Source organism: Camelina sativa, unplaced genomic scaffold (assembly GCF_000633955.1).
Source record: "Camelina sativa cultivar DH55 unplaced genomic scaffold, Cs unpScaffold00441, whole genome shotgun sequence".
Lineage (NCBI taxonomy): Eukaryota > Viridiplantae > Streptophyta > Magnoliopsida > Brassicales > Brassicaceae > Camelina > Camelina sativa.
This window is the reverse complement of record NW_010921701.1, coordinates 208,681-230,435: the sequence shown is the minus strand read 5'-3', so window position 1 is coordinate 230,435 and position 21,755 is coordinate 208,681. Positions and strand designations below refer to the sequence as shown.

At 34.8% G+C, this 21,755-nt stretch overlaps 4 protein-coding genes and 1 long non-coding RNA gene across 5 annotated transcripts; 3 read left to right on the top strand and 2 right to left on the bottom strand.

The window, feature by feature from the left end:
- The first annotated feature begins 1,481 nt into the window (after positions 1-1,481).
- LOC104773096 (profilin-1-like) lies at positions 1,482-2,801 on the top strand. Its single transcript, XM_010497645.1, has 3 exons — positions 1,482-1,726; positions 2,181-2,318; positions 2,426-2,801. The coding sequence occupies exons 1-3, from the start codon at positions 1,604-1,606 to the stop codon at positions 2,558-2,560; spliced, it is 396 nt and encodes a 131-aa protein (XP_010495947.1). The 5' UTR covers positions 1,482-1,603; the 3' UTR covers positions 2,561-2,801.
- Positions 2,802-3,481: 680 nt separating this feature from the next.
- Positions 3,482-5,300, top strand: LOC104773108 (probable signal peptidase complex subunit 2). Its single transcript, XM_010497657.1, has 5 exons — positions 3,482-3,500; positions 3,625-3,902; positions 4,000-4,151; positions 4,391-4,472; positions 4,933-5,300. The coding sequence occupies exons 1-5, from the start codon at positions 3,482-3,484 to the stop codon at positions 4,987-4,989; spliced, it is 588 nt and encodes a 195-aa protein (XP_010495959.1). The 3' UTR covers positions 4,990-5,300.
- Positions 5,301-7,441: 2,141 nt separating this feature from the next.
- Positions 7,442-14,486, top strand: LOC104773094 (N-alpha-acetyltransferase 35, NatC auxiliary subunit-like). Its single transcript, XM_010497643.2, has 16 exons — positions 7,442-7,711; positions 7,872-7,939; positions 8,678-8,833; positions 9,131-9,298; positions 9,823-9,967; positions 10,381-10,466; positions 10,576-10,848; positions 11,038-11,181; positions 11,707-11,838; positions 12,320-12,418; positions 12,556-12,615; positions 12,841-13,045; positions 13,129-13,247; positions 13,347-13,415; positions 13,553-13,651; positions 14,155-14,486. Exons 1-16 carry the CDS (start codon positions 7,597-7,599, stop codon positions 14,380-14,382), a joined length of 2,166 nt encoding a protein of 721 aa, XP_010495945.1. The 5' UTR covers positions 7,442-7,596; the 3' UTR covers positions 14,383-14,486.
- A 142-nt stretch (positions 14,487-14,628) lies between these two features.
- LOC104773093 lies at positions 14,629-15,665 on the bottom strand. The gene is made up of 2 exons (XR_765023.2): positions 15,574-15,665; positions 14,629-15,472 (listed from the first exon to the last, which is right to left on the bottom strand). It is a non-coding gene; the product is annotated as an uncharacterized LOC104773093 (long non-coding RNA).
- Positions 15,666-16,011: 346 nt separating this feature from the next.
- On the bottom strand, positions 16,012-17,042 carry LOC104773092 (40S ribosomal protein S30). The gene is made up of 3 exons (XM_019242576.1): positions 16,933-17,042; positions 16,675-16,812; positions 16,012-16,325 (listed from the first exon to the last, which is right to left on the bottom strand). The coding sequence occupies exons 1-3, from the start codon at positions 16,934-16,936 to the stop codon at positions 16,279-16,281; spliced, it is 189 nt and encodes a 62-aa protein (XP_019098121.1). The 5' UTR covers positions 16,937-17,042; the 3' UTR covers positions 16,012-16,278.
- Positions 17,043-21,755: the final 4,713 nt, after the last annotated feature.

Sequence of the window (21,755 nt, the reverse complement as noted above, 5' to 3'; positions counted from 1 at the left end):
TTTTTTTTTTTTTTTTTTTTTTTTTTCTCTTTTTCATGGTTTCGTGATTAATTTGTTTGCTTTAAAAAAGAAAAAAGAAAAAAATAATTTTACCGTACATTTATTTGTTGCGTATATCTGACTTTTTTATTACTTTATATATATGCGTATATATCACTTCACTTTATATATATGCATAGATGTTTAAGACATATACGACCAAACACACAGCCTCACGCTGAAAAGGTATTTGGCGTTAAGACCGGATTTTATGATTCAGTCCGTCAACCACTTCAGCTTCTTGCTGAGTTTAGATTTCTCTCCGGGAAAATTTTTTAAGCTGTAAGACTTTTTAACTAAACCAATGGCAATAACTAATCAAACTTTTCTCTACTTTTCTTTTGTGCATCGGGCGCCCGACAAGTCATAATAATTGTTTCACTCTACCTAAAACGTTTTAAAACTATTCAGGAGGATAATCCTTTTTCCCCGAAAGCGTCATGCTCATGCTTATTGTTTTTATTAGCATCATGTGTCGTCCTTAAGTCGATGAAAGAAACCAAACTTGAAACTACGTCCCCACGAGAAGTTAAGTAAAGTTTACCCCATCGGTTTGGTATCCATGATAAAATTTTCGCAATGATGACATTCTCCATTCAGAACAATTGCTTACCCTAATTAATTTTCAATTCCATGGTAATTCTTCTAATCACACAAACCCAAAAGTTCCCAACTTTGACTAATTTTTGAAAAAAACGAAAGTAATGGGGCACACGTAGATGCAATATTTGGTGTAACGCAATAATATATGATTAGGATCTTCAAAGAGCATATCCACTCTGTATTTGGAGAGAACAAATGATGGACATCTCTGGCATAACTTAACTTTATTTTGTACAGTATATTTTAGGGATACAAATTTTATATTTATAGTCGAGAAAAGTTTTTGAAAATACAATTTCAACTGATTATCTGATAAAATACGCAATATATGATTGAGCTGATGTATCATAAAATATTAAAATAGAATTAGCTGATGTTTTGTTGTTAAAGTATAAACTAATGTATATACATGATATACATGATATATCTGAATTATCATTTTGATTGATAAAAATGGTATATGATATTTTTCCACATTGAATTTTTTAGTTACACATTGTAAGGCTGTCAAAAAAAGAAATTTACACAGTGTATGACGACTTTAGTTTTCTTAATTTATCTATTTATATATATTTTTATTTCAGTTAATAAATTTATAAAATAATATAAAATTTTAACCTATATTTACATACCATATGTGTAGACTTATTTTTATTATCATTTGTGCTTATTAGTCAATTTTTCTTTATTATTCTCATTTAAAAATGTCTTTACCATTGCTGAATAATGTTTGTTTTTTTTTGAATTGTTTCCAAAGCTATTAATTAATTGAATTAACAAGCTGTTGACACTAATAAAAAATAATTAATTAATAAAGCACAACGTTTCACTTTGTCTGTCTACACGATCACAAAAGAAAAAGCTCACCAAGTGATAATTGCGAGAGAGATATAAAAAAGAAACCTTCTCTGAGAATTTTCAACGAAGAATACAACAAACAAACTCGTCGGAGAAGAAGAAGATGTCGTGGCAATCATACGTCGATGATCACCTTATGTGCGATGTCGAAGGCAACCAGCTCACCTCCGCCGCTATTCTCGGTCAAGACGGCAGTGTCTGGGCTCAGAGCACCAAATTCCCTCAGGTTTTTTCTTCTTCTTCTTCTTCTTCTTCGTTTGAATCGATCGGACTCTGCCGTCTCTTTTGAGATTCTTTTCCGTGATCGGATCTGACGAATCTCGGATCTGATTTTTGAATTTTGCCATCTCCGGAATCTGAATTTGCTTTAGTGAACCAACCAATCGATCTGTATGCGAAATTGAATTCAAACCTAGGGATCTAGATCTTTGTTAGTCTGATTCTGAGATTTCTTAGGTATGCACAAGTTAATCGTTAGCAAGTTCCAATGCGTTTTGTGAAACTCTTAAGCATGCGTTAGCGATCCAAAGATGCGAGATCTTCTTCTTGTAGACTCTATGGACTGTTTTGAAATTTCGTATAAGCTGAGAATGTATCTGTGCGTGCATCACTAACACAAAGCTTTGACTTGCTTTTTTGCCTTTGTTTCAATGGCTGATCAAAGCTGTTGTGTATTTTAGTTGAAGCCTGCAGAAGTCACTGGAATCATGAAGGACTTTGAGGAGCCCGGGACTCTTGCCCCAACCGGACTATTCCTTGGTGGCGAAAAATACATGGTTATTCAAGGTGAACCTGAAGCTGTGATCCGAGGGAAGAAGGTATCTTTCTTTACATTCAATACATCAGAACCCTGCCTGCTGAGGGAAACATGCATATTTATAGAGAGAATAGAATCAGAATTTCAAACTTTTGAATCTTTCTGCAGGGACCTGGAGGCGTGACTATCAAGAAGACAAAGCAAGCACTGGTCTTTGGTATCTACGATGAACCCATGACTGGAGGTCAATGCAACTTGGTTGTCGAAAGGCTCGGGGATTACCTTATGGAGTCTGATCTCTAAACTCCAAAGGTTTCATTTCAGTTTCTTCTCTTCAACTAAAAGAGTGTCTTTCATTCTGTAATGCTTTCAAACATATATCAATTGTTACTTTAGAACCAATTGTGATTTGTTGGTCTCGTTACCGAGTTTGGGTTTGTGTGTTCTTGTAATGACATTTGATTATCTTTTCGCTTCCATATTTTGATTCTTGATTTTTGTTTCTTCCTACCTTGTTTCTTGAATTGAATTAATCTGCGGTTTATGATCTGTGTGGGGTTGAAAACATATTTTGTTTGGCAAACAAATAAATGTTTGTGAAATTGTAAGTGGTATGAATATTTTCGGTATGGCGAACATCTACTGAGAACGAAATTAACTATATTTTATTTGTCAATTTTCTTTTGTTTTATTTAGTATTTAAGATTGTATAATTGTATTTTGTTTGTTAATTTTAGGATTTTTCTGTAACAAAAAAAATTTAAATTTTAAGTTGTATTTATTTATCAATTTTGTTTATTTTAGTACTTAAAATTGTAAAATTTTATATTTGATTGTTAATTTTATAATTTAATTCGCGAAATATCTCACATGAAAATTAGTCTTTTACATAATCGAAATTTAATTAACTTAATTTTATATGTTTAATATTAATACTAGTAAAGTTATAGACTCAAACCCATCTTCTCATATAAATGGGGTAATTTTTTAAAAAATTGTATTAATAATTTTTGGATGTATATTTTGTGTTTGTTATCTGTATTATTTATATTGTATAATGTAAAGTGGATGATTAGAATAACATAAGTAAAATAATCTTAAAGTAGATGGTTTAATTATAAAACATTCATCCTTTTCTAAAAAGCTAAAATAGTTAATTTATAGAGTTCTTAATTTATCTTAGCTGAGTTGATATTTTAAAAATTTTAATTTACTTGGTTTAAAATGTGGAATAAATGCATAGGTAAGTTTATAACTTGCATCTTTAGGCCATATTTATCGGTGGATCAGTTAGGGTGATCTTGAGTCTTTTAAAATTGAAATTAATTGAACAGTACCCATAAGAATAAGATCAGTTCTGATCTAAGGGCCACGTGTCACTCTCGGAAAGAAACTTTCGTTTTATTATTCATTTCTTTCTAACATAATTTTGTTCTTCTTCTCTCGCGAAAAAGAAAAGCGAAGAGATTTTGTTCTTCTTGTCTCGCTCTGCAAGAGAAGAAACTTGGAAGATTTGATATTTGTCTCTATCAGCCATGGAAGAGAACTAGAGAAGAAACCAGAATCTGCGACTAAGAACGCTAAGAAGGTTAACCTGTTAGACCACAACGCTATCAAACACCTCCTCGATGAATCCGTCTCCGAGGTAAGTCATAGAAACATCAATCAAATCCCCACAATTTCGTCTCTCGATTTCTCCATAAAATCTCAATCAAAGTTTTGTCCTTTTTTGGCTGATTTAGATCGTTACGACCGGAGGGTACAAGGAGGATGTGAGATTGAGCAACGTCAAGTTTCTCTTAGGAGGGATTATAATCGTGGTTGCTCTCGTTGCTCAATTCTACAACAAGAAGTTTCCTCAGAACAGAGACTTTTTGATCTGCTGCATCGGATTATATCCTTTTTGTCATCGTATTCGTTAGATGCTTGATTCGTTAAGGTTAAGATTGAAACTGAGGATAGATTTGAATTTGAAATTGATAATTGTTTCCTTGGTATATCTCGATTGCTTTGTGTTGTTTGGATTAGATTTTGAGAAACTAGAATGTCTATTAGGTTTATGTATGATCGTATAAACTGCTTAAAGTCTTAATCTTTTGGTTATAGATTTGTTTAATTTCTTGACTCTGGCAAGTATGTGGTGTTGACTGCGGTAATGCAGCTGATTCTGTACATTAAGGAGAAGAATGCTATACTGTTCACCTATCCTCTTGAGGTTTGTTTTCTGACCTGTTGGGAGAGTACTGTTTCATTGAGTGTTCTTTTGATAGGCTGTGTGCTTTTGGACTTCGTTCTTTTTTTGCTTGTAACACAGCTGACTGTTGTTTCTTTGATTTGGTTGCATAATGTACATACTTCCTTACATTCGTTTATTTATAGCTGGTGGTGTATTTTGATGTCCTTCTATTTTCTAAAGATCTAGAATTGGCTTCTGCTAGCTTCACATGTGTTCTAGTAGTGTTTGCATGTCGTTGGTGATCTTGATGTTTATGAATCGAGCTTTAGCAGTGCAACATTTTATTTATGAAAGAGAACTCCATTTATTGTAAATGTTTATGAAAGAGAACTCCATTTTGTTTATGAAAGAGAACTCTATTTACTGCTAAAATTTCCTGTAAATGTTTTCTCTAGAGTTGATTTATTCTTGTGTTTTTCTTTGCATTTTTGGGTTGCAGGTTCTGTTTGGCTGCGAATGTGATTGGTTTTGTCTACACAGGTTTTATGATATGTGATCTTGTATACCTACTATCTACTAGCATCCGGAGATCACAAACGAGTCAACCGAAGCTTCCAAGTAACCATCAGGAGATAGAGAGGTCAAGGGGAGTGGGAAGCTGCTGCTGACATAATGGAAGGGAACGAATCATGTGACATAATAGCAGTATAAAGAAGAGTCACTTCTAATATGAGTGTGAAGCTTTGCAAACACTAGTAGTCAGCATAAGTTGTATATGTTATAATTGTTACTATTAGTAGATTAATAAACATGATCACTATGAATCAGTACTGGAATAGAGTTGAAAACAGAGGATGTGGTAAGATACTTGTCATGCGTTATGCAAAATCATATATAAATAAAGTAAACAATGTATGAAAACGCAAGAAAGGACTAAACAATGGGTATAGTATTTCGAAAATAATAGACAAGATTGGTTGAATTAAGATATAATAACAACAACAAATAATTCGTGATAAACAAGCATATCGCAAATTGAAGGAGGATTTGATTGAGAATATTTAGAATAAATTTGGTCATTAATCTATGTATTAATTAAATAAAATGTTTGTCTTGTTTAATTAGTTAAGTAATATGTTTGTTTTTTTTTTTAATTTTAGTAAAAGTTTTATAAGTTTGCAATTAAAATGTTATTTTATAAAATTTTATAATTGTAATATGTTTAAGAATATTAATAAACATTATATTATTAAATAGTATTAAACATTCTTAAATTATTAATTAAACATTAATCTATGTATTTATTAAACATTCTTAAATTTCTATAAGAATATTATATTATTAAATATTAAGATCTTATACATGTTCTCCCAATAACTAATTTCTTAACAAAAGTTCTTAACTACTGATCTTACATTATTTTTACAATATTTACACTCTAAGAACACCCTAACCTGATCTCCCTATAAACATGCCCTTATAAAGATGGTGTAAGTAAAAAAAATTATCTATACAAATATATACTCCTCTGTGATGATAAAATTGAAAAAAAATGAAAAGAAAAAGGATGAATGTTTATATAATTAAATCATCAATTGGGGTTTTCTTTAATTTTCTTTCGTTTTAAATCCAATTGGTAATGACGCCTTTCCCTTCTTCGAAGGAACTCTCTCTTCTCTCTCCTCTTCTTCTTCTGGTTTCATAAAAACAAAATCGGTGGTTCCTTCCTCTCCGGCGACCACCACGGCGCTGTGAGGGGAATTAGTTAGTTTAATTGCTTTTTGTTGTTAGGTTTTTCTTTGGGATCCGATGAAACTAGGCTAAACGGTGGTGTTGAGATTAGGATTCCGAGTGTGGTGGTGCGATTCAGATCTGCATCCGGCGAAGGTTCTTCACGGTGATCCAAACTTTGCGACGACTTCATCCTTTGATGAAGGAGTTGTGAAGGCGTTTTCGTTGGCCTCAATCTCTCTGTTTGTCTCTGCTTCTGTTGGCTTAGCTTATGTGGGGTTCTTTGCTTCTGTTTGTGGTTACTTGTGGGTTGTCTTAGTCTCAGTTGTTGGGTTGCAATTTGTGGTTCCTTTTACTTCGACTTTGTTGCCTCCTCTTGAGTTGCTGGTGTTTTGCGTTGGCAAAGGTTTCGATTGTGGGTTCATCATTCGGAAGGTAATTTTCTGCAAAGGCATCTACTACCCTTCTCTAAGTTCTTGTTGGGCTCAGGTTTGGTTTTCAAGACGATGCAGTGAGTTCGATCTCTATTTCTTCTCTTGCGTGGCGTTACCAGTTTTTGGTCTGTAGGTGGCCTTTGACTGGGCCGACGAATGTCCGTGTTAAGGAATGGGTATCCTCTTTGGCGTTTTCCCCAATCGGATTTCAAGGTCTTCCTTTGAACTTTCGCTTTCTCGATTCTTCTGGTTCTTTGAAGTGGCTGTGATGGGTTAGGTTATGTGCTCTTTCCTTGTTGCTTTGCCGTTTTCATTTCCGTCGTTGTTGTGGCTGTGTGAGCTCGATTTAGCTCCCTTCTCGGGCTTTCAGTTTTGGAGGCTTTCCTTTGATCGGTTCTGCTCGAGGCTTCTGTTTGTAGCTCCTCTCCGACATCTACCTGTTCTGTGGAATGTTTATCGGACGCTTTTGGATTAGAGTTTTCGGTTTTAATTATCTGGAATTTCAAATTTCAATCTTTTATGTTTGCTTTTGAGGTTTACTTCCTCGGTTTGTCTCTGGGGTTAGTTCTTTCAACTGCCAGCTTTTGTCTCCGGAAGATCAGATATTTCCGGTTTTGATTCCCTCTTTTGGGCTTTGATTTCCTTGTTTGGGCTTGTGGCTACGGTACTTTCCCGTATTTGTTAGCGGGTTTAAGTATCCGTCTTTGTCTTTGTATGGATGAACCTTAGGATGAAATAAAAAGAGACTCTCGTGACAAAAAAAATAGAATGTTTATATAATTAAACCATTCTATTGAAAAATTATTAACTATTTTTATTTATACAAAACTTATTGAAAAACCAAAATGATAAAAACTGAAAAGAAAAGCAACGTGTAAGAATTAAAATTGAATACCTAATTTGAAAACGGGCGATGATCGGCCCATCTTTTTCTTCCCTTCCTACTCTGTGACACATCGAAGACGGCGATTCGCGAGTTCCTGAGCAACGAACGAACGATGCAACCACTTAGGGACGAAGACTCGTCTTCGATTCATCACGACTCTTCTATCCCTTCCGGTGACACCTCCGTCTGGGCCGATGTCTCGCCTCTCCTCTCCGCCGCCTGCAATGGTACTCTCTCTCTCTGTGGCTGAGAATTATGTACTCTCAATCTATTCTTTTGATTTGGAATTTGTATGATATATATATATATATATATAGCTTTGTGCAATGTAGAAGTATAGTTATATAAGTGAGCTTAATATATTCATGGAGATAATTTACTTCGCAGATCTTCAAGAGGGGCAACTCATAAATGGAGATAATTTCAATCTTTTTGCTGCCATGTCTGCTTTGGAGGTTCTTACACCTTTTGCTCTCCCCTCTGTTTATTTATTTCTACAGTATATATAGATTGTGCTTCTATGCTGCAACTTTATTGACAATGAGAAAAATATAATTATGATGTTACGGTAAGTGATGTTCTTCTGTGTTTGCCTTAGATGCTCTGACAGCTTCATACATTACATTCCCCATCACTGCTAATTTGTTATCAGTTAAAAGAGCTGCTTTTGGTTAATTCGGTTAAGATACACTTTAAAACTCTCTCTCTGTGATTGTTGTAGGGAGTTGAATTTCAAGTCTTTAGTCTATAGAGTCAGCTTATTAGAAAGTTCTTCTTTTATAACAGGTTTTGGTTAGTTTAGAAGTTTTGATTTCTGTGAGTGTGACCTTTATTCAGTGTTTGACCTCGCTATAGACACATTAATGATAGATGTTAGTTTAGAAACCGATAGCTACTACTAACCATGACATCCCTTGGCCTAGTCAACCACTTTCATTATGGATTTTAGTTACATAGATTCTCGTCAGCTGTTTCTTCTTGAAACCGAAAATCTCCTGGACTCACAAACTTTTTAAGGTGTCTCTTTCTGATTGATCTCTAACCCTTTGTAACAAAGTCTGTTTAAGCTCTCTATGTTTGCTTCTATCTTCAGTATGTGTATAACAAACTGTGTCTAATTGATTTTATTGTTTCAATCTACTCGAATTTTAATCTCTTTCCCATCATCTAATGGTGTCCTTGCTTTATGCTAGATTATGGACCCAAAGATGGATTCTGGAATGGTGTCTACATTTTATTCTATAGATGAAGCCATCGAAAGAGGTTTTGCGCCGGTCCCTGTAAGCTCTGATTGTACTATTAATGTGCAATCCATTATTGACATTATGGACCATCTTCTGGCGTGCGAGGTAATCTCTGTTAAAGATGTGCTAATATGATACTATGTGAGTTGTAAGATAGAAATGTGAGTATATAGCATCTCACGTTTCCTTTTCCTGAAAGAATTCATCACTTCGCATTTTGAAACTTATGATAAAGAGATATGTATGTAGCTAACATCTTCCACTTGGATTTGCTTTATCCACAATTTGTGTCTTCTTTGTTGTTTTTTGTTGTTGTTTTAGTGTTAAGTATACAAACTTGTTACCCGGTTTTGGTTGATCTTTTGTATCTTCCTTATAAATAAATTCTCTACTTTTTTGCAGGCAACGTGGCACATGGGTCATTCGTTGGCCCAAACTGTGTTTTCATGCATCTATGTTCTGAGGCCTGAAAGGACATCTTCACAGGCTCTATTGCATTCTTATTGTAGGGTCATCCGAGCAACTTGCAGGGCAGTTGTTTCTGTTGTTTCAGATGCACGAACAAATGAAGTAAGTAACTTCAACAAATTTTGGTCCTCTTTTACTCTTGCGGTATTAAGCAAATGTTTCTGTATGTAGTTTTTTTTTGTTAATGGTTTAGTTTGTGTTCAGTGTTTACTTCTTAGATCTTTTAATCTTTCCAACATTTTGTTTTCTGGCACAAAGAAAGTTTTGACATTTCACTTATCTGAGTTAATATGTTCATATTCCCAGTTTAAATTAGAAGCCACATTTCCCTGCTTAGAGACATCAGAGATGAAAACACGATTCACTTTACTCTTTTCTTCTGATGAAGTCTTTGCATTCGTTCTCATCTAGTCGAGGCAGTTGATTTTTTAAAATATTGAGATGATTAGCAGAGGGTAGAAATTATTTGTGTTGAAAATTGCCACCATTGCCCGCCGCTAAATGCAAATGAAAACTTTAGAATATATGCCGTGATATATTTTGGATAGAAGTTTCCATTGACCAGAGAATGGTTGTCTTCAACATTTTATACTGAATGATTTCACCTCTTACCTGCTTATTAACAGGAAGAGGATCTTTTTACCATGACATATGGTCTTCCTTTTAGTGGAGATGAAGATGCCAAGGGATTGTTACTCTTAAATGCTGTCGAAGAAACGATCTGCCGTCAGCTGCGTGCTTGTAAAGCTACAAAAAGGAGAATGTTGGAAGGTACTTTTTTCTTTGCATATCTCCTTTTCTATTTTGCATGCACACACATGCAGAAGAGAGTTACAAAGAGAGCTTTCATATGATGGGATTAAAGATTATTCTGTTGCCTCTTTTCATTGCTATGTTGTTTACACTATAATGGTGATTTTGAATCTGAAGACAGTCTAATGCATTGGACTTAGATATTCTGCAACTGCTCTGTAAGAGCATATACCAACTTGAAATTATCCCCTCCTGCCTATATATGATAACTTTGAGTCTTCTACTGTATAATGATTTATATGTAAAGTCTGCTGATCATTTCAATTGAATTTTTCTTTGGAAATATTACTCTGTGACCTATTGTTTAATTGTAACACTGCTGTACAGCAGTACGAACTGAGACCAATGAGTTTCTTTTTTTTTTCCTAAAGATGCAGAATTGGAACCTCTACAAACTAATCCCGATCTAGAAGAGAGTTTTTGCAAAGCTCTATTATGCCGGATACGTTTTCGTAAGGTCTGTGATGTAGTTATTATTTTGTTTCATAAGCCGTTTTTCTTACCTCTGTAGCTCTTATGCACTTGTGCATTGCTAGTTTTTTTAACATTTTCTCAATAACTTTCAGCATTTTCTACACGCTCTTAATTGTATGAGACGACCACAAGGACGAGGCCTTGAATTGGCAAGGAAACACATAGCCTATTGCATATCAGAGCTAGAATCTGTTCTGGAGTCTGCGGAATTTCTAAGATTAGATATTGTTGAAAATGGCCAAAACGAGATAGACGAAGGTACAACTGCATCAGGTCGTTCCCCAATTGGATTTGATCCTACTTTAAACAAAAGATTATCAGCTCCAACCCCACCGCGTGCTATTAAACTTCTATCTTGGAAAAAGGTTGGAACTTGAAAATTCTGTATTCATAATATATTTTATCTATATATACACACACACTCGCATATATATATATATATATATATATATAGAGAGAGAGAGAGAGAGAGAGAGAGAGAGAGAGAGAGAGAAAGAAATAGGCTGAAATAACTTTTGTTTAGTAACTTATTTTTTCAATTTTTGCTTCTCCAGGCTATTGACTATTATGTGAAACTTCTTCACAATCTGGATCAGATCTGTGCATTCTCATTGGAACCAGATTTAGATGTCGTCTTGCAGTTTGTGATTCAGTTTCAAAAATCTCGTCCTGATTTGGTTGCTAGGGCTCATCTTCAGGTGCCTTACTTATAACTTAATACACCAATATCTTGCAGCTCTGTGCTTTCGAATACCCATAGATCATTTTGTTTCTTGTTTTTTGTAAATTGTTTTGGCTGTCTCTGCACTGAAGATGTTCACATACATCCACTATAATATATTGCTTCTTTTCTTACCCGCTTCCTTGCTTTGCATTTTTGTATTTGTTAGCACTCTTTTCCAACTCATTTTCTGAGTTAGAGTTGAGTGATTGAACCATATGAATATAGTCAACTCTTGTGAACCACCTTTCTCACCTCAAGTCCGCTTCCTCAACAGACATGTTTAGTCCTCTACTTATTCTCTTTGTTGACTCTTTATTGCTCGCTAGATGTTAAGTAATGGTGAAGAGGGAATATAAGAAGATATTTTCAACATTTGTAGTTGAGGTTGAATCTGGTTGTTATTTTCTGTATATATGCAATATTCGTAAATAAATTTATGTATTAAGCTAGCATAATGCCTTTATATCTTATATACTAAAAATTCTATCTTGTTCTACAGCTTCTCCTTGTGCAAGATGGGAAACTTTACGGTCGTGATACCTTTTTGACTATCTGTGCCAGATCTCTTGCATTGGAAGTCTCGAAGAACCATGGCCTTCATACAAATGAGTACATTCTTCAACTCAATCAGGTAAACACGGTAATATTAAAAAATACGCTGGGTTCATTTTTATCTACAAACCTGTCTGAGGTAACTCTTTATTTTTCCTAGTGCCACTTTGTCTAAAGTCAGCATTAAACTCCGGTTTTTGTTAGTTATTCATTAGATTGAGAGATATGGGTGGTCAATTTCCTTGAGAAGGGTTTGAAAGTTGGTAAAACCTTGAAAAAATTAATTTTGTATTGGTTTTGTTCAGTATTTGGTGTTTGGCTTGTAAGCTGCAGTATCAGAGAATTTTAGTATGTGTCGATGTAAGTAATCATCGAGAAGATTTTTTTTAAATACTGGTTTTTGTGGAGACTTTGATCAGAATGCTTGGTTTTACTTCTTAGTGTTTTGGGTTTTTCCTAGACTCTGGATCCTGACAAGTAATAAATGGATAATTTAAATATACAGCTTACTTCTTCCTTAGAAAGCTCAATTTGATCTCTGATCTCATTTTGCGGTGCAGTTGATGATTAATCTACTGAAAATACTATGTGCTAATACCCCATGGCAGAGGCGTAAGCTTGGGAAAATCTTAAACGACTGGAGTGTATTCCATGTGCAGGTTATATCATTTGTGCCTTTGGAACTGTATTATTCTTTACTTAGCTATACGTAAGCTTGCTTACCCTAAAATTTTGTGCATACTGATTTGGGTTTTCGTGTCAAGATCTCATCCATTCGTGTTACTTTATTTGGCAGATGGGGATTACTGTTGGTCCAATGATGCAGCAAGATTCATCAAAGGCTTCGAAAAATGGGGTACGCTTACTAATTACTACCATTACTATTCCTTGCAAAGGCGCCAGGTCCATTTAATCAAACCTCTATCTGAATCTAGTTGAAGGCTGTTAATTCATTGATTTTAGCAGGAACAAACCAGTTGTCTAAATTCCTACAACATTTTTATTTCTCCTTCCAAGTTTTTTGGCTCTATTGATAAGCAGATATGGATATCATGTTAACTTGAATCTATGTATCTTTCAGGATAAGTCTCTCGTCATTTTAAATCATATATATGGTTGGTTAGATGAGCAAATTAACTGGGTGGCCATTCGCTTTCTCATGCTGGGGTTTGACCTAGACCTCTACTCTTCAAGTGATTATTGCATGGTATACTGGTACATGTATATTATACTATGGAAGCTTGCTGAAAGAGCACGTTTCAGAGTCTTAATCGTTGTTAACACTGGTAAGCATTCATTTAGTTTGGCATAACTGCACAACGGATTTATATCTTTTTATAATACACTTACGTGTCATCATCTGTGCCAGAGGAAAGAAAAGCAAAGAGGAATAAGGAATATTCTAGGGACATGGTTCGGGAAAATCGGATTAGTCTATGGGTATTGTTTCTCCAATGTCAGACTTGCCTTGCCCAGGGCCTCGCAGTGGTATTTTTTGTTGTTGGTTTTCAATTTCTTGCTTTGAAGCTCCTTCATTGACGTTATCAAGTACTTTAAACCTGACCAAACCTTTTGTGTTTACCGTAGATGATTGCTGCTTTGAGAAATGAAGGGATGTGTTTAAAGAGTCAAGGGCCTTTTAATACCGAAAATGAGGTAAGGATAAGTCCCTTTATCTGTTACATAGTTGTGGAATTAAGGTGTAAGATGCAAACCCTCAGCTTTAGTAATAGGTCAGGGTGATATCCCTTCCTGTGTATGACTTGGACTTAACCATTTTCTTCAACATTCAGAAATTTATCCAGCATTTTGAACACCTCCAGAAGGCATCGCTCCCTGAATATGACGCATATGAATCATTCTCAGGATCTACATCTCAGGCTAGTCTTGACGTAAGTGTGCTCTATACAACTTTTTCTTATGCTTAATTTTATTTACTTCGTTAGATGAATTGTAGAAGTAGGCATGTAATAGTAGGTAAAGTTTGGATATGGGTATTTCAGTTAATCTAAGTCTACTACCTGAAGTATACATGTAATAAATGGGTCGGGTAATTCATGAGTCGAGTAGTTGAAAGGTAGTTCAGGTACCTACAAAGATTAATACCCAAACTCGCAATATCTTGAGTATGTTCAGCTAATTTGGATAGTACGGAAAAATAAGGATTTACTATTCATTTAAACTTGGTTAATAAATAAATAAATACTACTCAGTTTGTTTGAGATATCAATCTTCCTTGAGCACATAATAACATAGGTAATGTTCACTATGTTTTTAGTGATGAGTACTAGTATAATTTACTTTGTTGGAGTGATGAATTTTGTATATGGGTAAAGAAACGGTGGAAATAGTTTTTAACATGCAAGTAAAGTTGTATCCATTACTTTTGCTGCAGTATCTTCCTATGTATGAGTACTTTCATGATGCTCAAAAGCTCGCTAAGGACATAAAAGTTGGTTACGCCAACAATCCTGATAAATTGGCTGAAGTAAGGGGATTAGAGCAAGTCGCAGAACGCAATATTGTGGCTGTGAACCTTTTCTGTCAAGACCGTTCGCTTAAGGTGTCGTTTGAGTTCACACACCATCCTTATTTCGCCACTGCTGTTGTCCGTAGATCTTGAAACTCGTTTCTTTTGTTATTAACCAAATCCAATTTTGGGACTGACCCTATTTAGTTTTGGAAACATGTTTGCTTTAGTTAGTTTTCTCTCTCAGTTTTTCATCATGTTTTTTTTCATGTTCAGTTTATATAAAATTTTGTTGTTCTAAGAAATTTAATTATTATAAATCATCTTCTTTTTGCTTGTTTGAGAATATGTTATGTCAGACGCGTAGTAAAGCTCTAAATGCCACATTGAAGATCCATATGAGGATGGGGAAACTGAATAGTCAGCCTTTGTCTTACTCACATTTCAATAAACACTCCTAGAGTACATAGCCACACATGACACACACCCAATTGTAAATATTGGGCTCTTTTTGCCTAAAAGAGAGCCAAACAGAACAATATAACGACCATATGGAAGCATGGTTATCATTCCCCTGCACTGCACCTTAGGTAGCTGGCCCAGCCACGATGTTAAAAGATCCTCTAGAATTGAGATCAGAAATCTCTTTCAACATTTTCGAAACCCTTTTGGCATATTTGTAGATGGGTCGATTCCCAGAACGAAGAGCCTTTCTAAACTCAGCATCGTTTTTACGCAAGAAATCATCGACTTCATTTTCCACACTGGAGACGTCTTGGAGCCATAGCTGGACTTGTTCATACCGCTGGTGACCTCTTATTTCCTCCTCTGTTTTGACCCTTCGCTGCACATCATTTCGCTTTGCCTTGAGCACTCTTATGGTTTTCTCCAGTTCCAGTAGATTGTTCGGAAGTTGGACCATAAAACTCCATATATCAAACAACCATTTACCGAACAGATTCACCAAAAACAGTGCTTCTGGAGGGATTGTCATAGAGAGATTCAGAGAGAGCAAAACCCATAAGCTAAACCAAAGGAAAATGATCAGAAATATAGCAAGTATACTACCATGACGACTTATCAAACTAGGCGGCTACAGAGCTTGACTTTATTGCATATGAGTCCAGGGCTGTCACTGTTGTACGAAATTGCAAGGTAAAATGATATCTAACCATTCTCTAGGTCCAGTCTTCCCATTGTTTGATCATTTCCTTAATAACAGTGGTCGGTCTACAGAGCTTGACTTTATAAACCAGTGTAAATGAACAAAGTAAACATTAAAATTCAAATGATTCAATACAAGAAACAACGAAACGTGAAATGTTTAAAGAAGTGAAAGAATACCTAGATCATGGTTCTCCTTCTCGCAACCTAAGATGGTCCATGGTTTTCCAAAATTCCCCTTCTTTTATTATTGTAAATTACCAATTCAGAATCGATGACTTTACTTGACAGTTGACACTGTGTGATAATATCATTTGGGAAAGACGGGAAAACATCCACAAACTTAAAAACTTCGTTTGACATCATCATTGGTCGCTTTGCTTGAATCTAAGAATAAACATCCACAAACTTCGTTTGATATCTTACATTTGGTCGCTTTCCTTGAATCTTTATGTTTACAAATTGACAATTGGAATACAAACTACGTTTGATAAGAAGGGTTATCTTATTATTGATTTTAACAGTTTACAACTGCTGTGTTCAAAGTATGATTGTATTCGATGCAGTGATCAAACAACGTGGTTACAAGAAGATGATCAAGTGATAAGCGATGCAAAAGGTTTTAGAAGACTGAGATATGAAGTTGATTGTTCAGTTGGTTTCGAATACATAACATAGACCAGAGACAAATACATAACAAGTTTAAGATGTGAGAATTATTTGGGTTCAACGTCAAAGAAAATAAAGCTGCGGATAAAATGAATATTACTTCCTTCAGAATCTAGTGTATGATAAGCGAGTAATCCAAGAACTTATGATATAAGCCGATGAGAAACACAATACAAAAAACATCCCACGAAATCTGAAAGAGTAAAACCTTGTTGTCTACTTCTCTGATGAGTTGGGTCCTCTCTTCTTGCCAAAACCAACAACTGAAAGAAGCAAACATATACACAAATCAAATGAGAATCCAATTCTTGTTATTCATGATTTGCTACAGAATCAAGAGATGATACAAGCGAGTTTATCATCAGAAACAATCTAATCTAAAAAATTAGATTAAAGCATTTCTAAGAAAACTTGGCATGAACAAGACTTGGTAACACGTAAGACTTGTATCACAATAGCATAACTAGAATCTAAATGTTTAATCTCAGGGCACACTACGATTACGCAGGTCCTACGATCCTAATTCAACTTTCACAGATATTTGCAGAAAGTATCAAATCACAGAGACGGATCAATCGATCTAATACCGGAAAATGTGAAAAAGCAAATTACCGGCGGTGACGAAACGGCGGTTGTGTTGCAACCGTTTGTGAGCACGACCACGAGGCTTCTTCTTCTTGTCCTGCTTAGCCACTTTAGGTGTCTGACCTCTCACCTTACCGGCACGAGCCAATGAACCGTGAACCTTACCTGCGATTTCATTTACGAGAGAGAAGATTCCAAAAACATCAGGAACAGTGAGTGTTAAAGAAGAATCAGCAGCAACAGGTTGTATGTAGCATAAGGAAACAACAAGGTGAGGAGAATTACCCATTTCTCGATTACTGAGAGTCTTCTTCTAGTTTCAGTTCTTCGGCTGTTGGGGACGACGATGCTCGATAGCTTTCGTTTTTAGGGTTTTCGGAATTTTTACAGTCAATTATATATGTAGAGCCTGTAATGGGCCCTTATTGGGTTTTTTTAATGGTGGCCATTTTGGGTTTCATATGTATAGGCTTATTATATTCGATTCTTTACCGTTCAATTTTGTTTTTTTTGAAAATAGGGAGGGGATTTTCAAATATACCTCTTTTCTATGTCACTATTTAAAAATATTATTTTATGTTATTCATTTTTTAAAATACTTTTTTCTATGTATACAATAACTAAATTTAAAGTCCTAAACTCCAAATACTAAATCTTAATCCCTCAAAATTATATCTTAAATGTAAAATAGAGAATCTAAACCTAAAAAAAGTATTATCAAAATTAATTTAACATATTGTAATTGTGTAAAAGAGAATAAAAATGAAAATGTTCAAAAAAAATATTTTTGAAAAGAAATATTCAAAAGAAAATATTTCTAACAAATTCTCAAATGAGAACTTGATTTTTGAATAATTCATTGTATTTCTGATATGTGTTTTGATTCTTTTGAAAATTTTTCATTCAAAAGTTATGGATTAATCTAATATATTAAAGGAGAAGTCGAAAGAGCTCACGTTAACTTTCTGAAAATCGATTTCTCCTTAAATATGTTTAATGAAAAATGCCATTATAATTTTTTCAGACAAGATTTTCTCTCCTATGTCAGATGCACAAATACACATTCATTCTCAGACTTAGAATTACTCTTTTGTCACTAATAAAAATCAATTCTGAACCTCTTAAACATAACAGTGTACACAAAATTGTGTGCACTGAATATTTTGGTAATGTTAAAAATATTAAATCTTGCAAGGGGTACTATGATATTGATTATGTAAAATGGTTTTATAACAAAATATTATTGAATACTATGAATAATGTTTAGAAATTTTGGGCATGAATGTTTTTTTAATACATGTTTTTCTTCATTTTTAATAAATAATTTTTAATGATATATTAAAAAATTTATAAGGGGTACACAAACTGTGTACACTAAATATTTTGGTAAGATATATAAAATGTAAATCTGCTAAGGGGTACAACCATATTTATTCTGATAAAGAGTATTATGATGTACTTCATAATAGAGTACGATGATAGTCATTATATAAAAGAAAGTGTGTAGTGCAATTAAATTATTTTAATATATATTTAAGTAAAATATAAGGGGTACACAAACTATGTACAGTAAATATTTTTGTAAGGGTGGAAAATATTAAATATGGTAAAGATTACAACCATATTATTATTGTTCACAAGGAGTATAATGATGTTAAGCCACAGTGGGATACGATGATATTCATTATGTAAAATGGTTTTATAACAAAGTATTATTGAATATTATGAATAATGTTTAGAAATTTTGGGCATGAATGATTTGGTAATACATGTTTTTCTTAATTTATAATAAATAAAACTTTTTTAATGATATATTAAAAAATTATAAGGGGTACAAAAACTGTTTACACTAGATATTTTTGTAAGGATAGAAAATATTAAATATGATAAAGGGTACAACCATATTATTTTCATAAGGAGTATAACAATGTCAAATCACAATGGAGTACGAATATATTCATTATAATACCATTATATTTTTATTCTGTAATTATAAATTTTTGTATAAATTAATTTATTATGCTTAGGTTTTATTAAAATATCTAAATTCCAAAAAATCAAACAAAATCCTATATATGCTATGATCTATTGTTTTTCCGATGCTATAATATTTAATGTAATGACTCTTATGTTGTGCAATTGTGTTAGGCTAGGCTATTTACATTCGGTGGAACCTGCTTAATTGTTATTAAGCTAGTTTAGATAGCTGATTTTAGCATTGCTATCTTATCTTTGTCAATTATAGCGCTTTGTTTTATGCAATTATATATTTTACAATAGCAGATATACTTTGTTATCAATAGGTTTATTCATAGAACTTTTTGTAATTTTAATATAGCATTTGATATCTAACAATTTTTGAATTATTTGAAAAAATAAAAAATAAAAGTGTCATATGTTATTAGATTGATATGAAACCAAGATACAGTAAAACCTCTATAAATTAATACTCTATAAATTAATAAACACTATAAATTAATAAATTTTGCTAATCCCAAATCGGGCCAGTGTAAAAATTAACAAAATTTGATAAGATAATAAGATAATAATTTTTCCCAACATTATTAATTTCATAGTAAAAGTACAAATTACAAGATAAATGTGTGAATTCTCCACACTCTTGGACCTTGGACCTCCGATCTTTGTCATTTCTTTTTCAATGGTGTCATACCATTCTGCATAACAACCAAAATCAAATCAGACCAAGTTGTTGTCACAGTAAATTCTTTCCATCTCAAAAACAATGAAGTAGAGCTGCAAACTTCATGACGAGAATAATTTATTTTGAAGAGTGTGGATTGATGATTCAAACCTGAAGTATATAACAACGGAGCGACCAAAAATCGAACCAAATTCTGTAGCTTCTACAACATGCAAAAAATATCACAGCACCAAAAAACTGCATCACTAGGAAATCCAGTATAAGCTTATGGCGTTTACAACTTGGAGAAGGGAAACAAATAAAGTAATATCAAATACAATCAATCGAGCTTTATTTGCAGGCACACAGTTTTCAATCTATACTAGACATACAAGAAATAAATACAGAGATAAAATGCTGTTGTTCCTGCATACGGTCATTTAAATTGAAAGTAATGATTAGCAGCAGAAAGAACAAAGTCTATAATTGTATCAACTACCTAAAAGAAGGGTCTTTTCTAATCTAAGAAACTTAGTTTCCAACTCATGAAAACAACAAATTCAAGAAAACGTACAAGAGGATATGAAGGAGGCTTTAACTCAAAACCCGCTGTGATAACACTGGAACCAGCTACCTTTGTCGCTAACCGTCTATGTGCAATTCCAAAAAAAAAAAAACAAAGACTGTGTTATTGAATTCAACCGTCTAGCCATCTCGGCTCATGTACTACTCCCTTTAGGGGCACATCGCAGGCTATTAAAATTGGTGTGACCAATCCTCCTATGGAGATCTCTCCAGCTCCCTCTCTCCTCTCGGTTTTTATTGCCTAAGATTTTAGATACAAGAACTGATCAAGCAAGACAAACACCAAACTTGTATCCGCAATATCTCCTACTATATCTCCTACTAGCGGTCTACCATCCCTAGCATTATCTAATACTCCACACAAGGCAATGAGGCAATGTCTAACAGTTGGAGCTCATGATCATTCCCATTCCCAGTTTCCTTCCTAGCAAATAGAGTGCATGCTAGGGACTTGTGAAAATACCTCAAAACAGGGCTCCTTATTTTGAGCAGATTTGGAGCTTGTAGACTTGTAGGGAAGCTTATCTCCTATTGTTAGCCATAGGGACTTCATTTCCTCCTTGCTCACTTCCATGTTTTCTCCACTCCCTGCCTTGAAACCATACAACTCCTCCATCTCCTTGAAGGTGAGTCGATATTTCTTGTTGCGCACGGAGAAGATGATGAACCCGATCCCCTATTGGGTAGTAGGGTCGGGTGGTCTTAAAAAAAGTGTAACCGCAGCGTGGAAAGGAAGTGAACCGTCTCCTCCTCATAGGCTTCGAGGTTGGCTCGCATCATCTGGCCCATGTGCCACATGTCAAAGAAAAACGCAACATCTCTTGTGATTTCCAACTGCTTCATCGTTTTGCGGTGGGGGTAGCGGGTCCCAACGAAGCTCATCTTGCGGAGGACCTTGAAGAGCTTGGCCGGAGTCTCCACCTCTCGTTGCTTCAGCCTCCTCGATGCCAACCAGGTGCGTACTCTCTGCTCCTCTTCGCGGTCATGGCTCTCCCCCTCGTTGTCTTGATTGTCTTCTTCCGCCGCCCTCTCAGCTACCTCCTCGGCTTTTTCAGAAACTGGTCTCTTCCCTCTTGCAACCGCGGCTCTGCTCCTCAACCGTGAGGTTTGGTTCGCCTCCGGTTCTCCTCCATTAGCATATGAATCGACCTCCATAGGGTATGTGACAGGTCCCTACGTCGAGGTTCTTCCTGCTCAATAGCTCCTTCGGGTACATGCTCGGATTTAACCTTGTTTTTCCCCATTTTAGGCTCTAAATTACCTGTTTTCATCCAAAATGCACAAATGCAAGAATGCAACACCCTAAATGGCCTAAATGCAAATTCCTACAGTTAATGACCCAAAAATGCTAAGGTTAGGGTATAAATAATGCAAAATATGGACAAAAAGGGTGTCTAAAACATGTAAATTAGAGAGTTATCACTCTTCGGCTTTGGAGCGTGGTGTAACATCCGCGAACCAGATTTTGTGATTTTGGGAGGAGTGTCGATCGACACCCTAGTGGCATCGATCGACACCACTAATTTCTGGGTTTGGCCGGTTTGATTAATTGCCGAATTGGTTCGGTTTGGGTCAATTAAATCCCTAAATCGTGTTATAAGCGTCTAAGGACGAGTTTAAGGGTTTTTGGGGAAGTTATTTGGTCGCCGCTTAGTGAAAGAAAGAGAGAAAAGAGAGAGAAACGTTTTTGTGACTTTCTGGGCTTGTTCTTGGAGTTTTTGGAGAGATCTGAGGCTGTAGGAGGGTTAGTTGTTGCTGGAAACGAAGGGGGAGCTTCTGGAGGTGTTGTTTTCCACGTTTCTCAATCCAATCTTCCTGTTCTTGAGGTGAGTGCTTGACCATGGTTGATCTAAGCATGAGATCTCTCTTGTTTGTGTGTTTT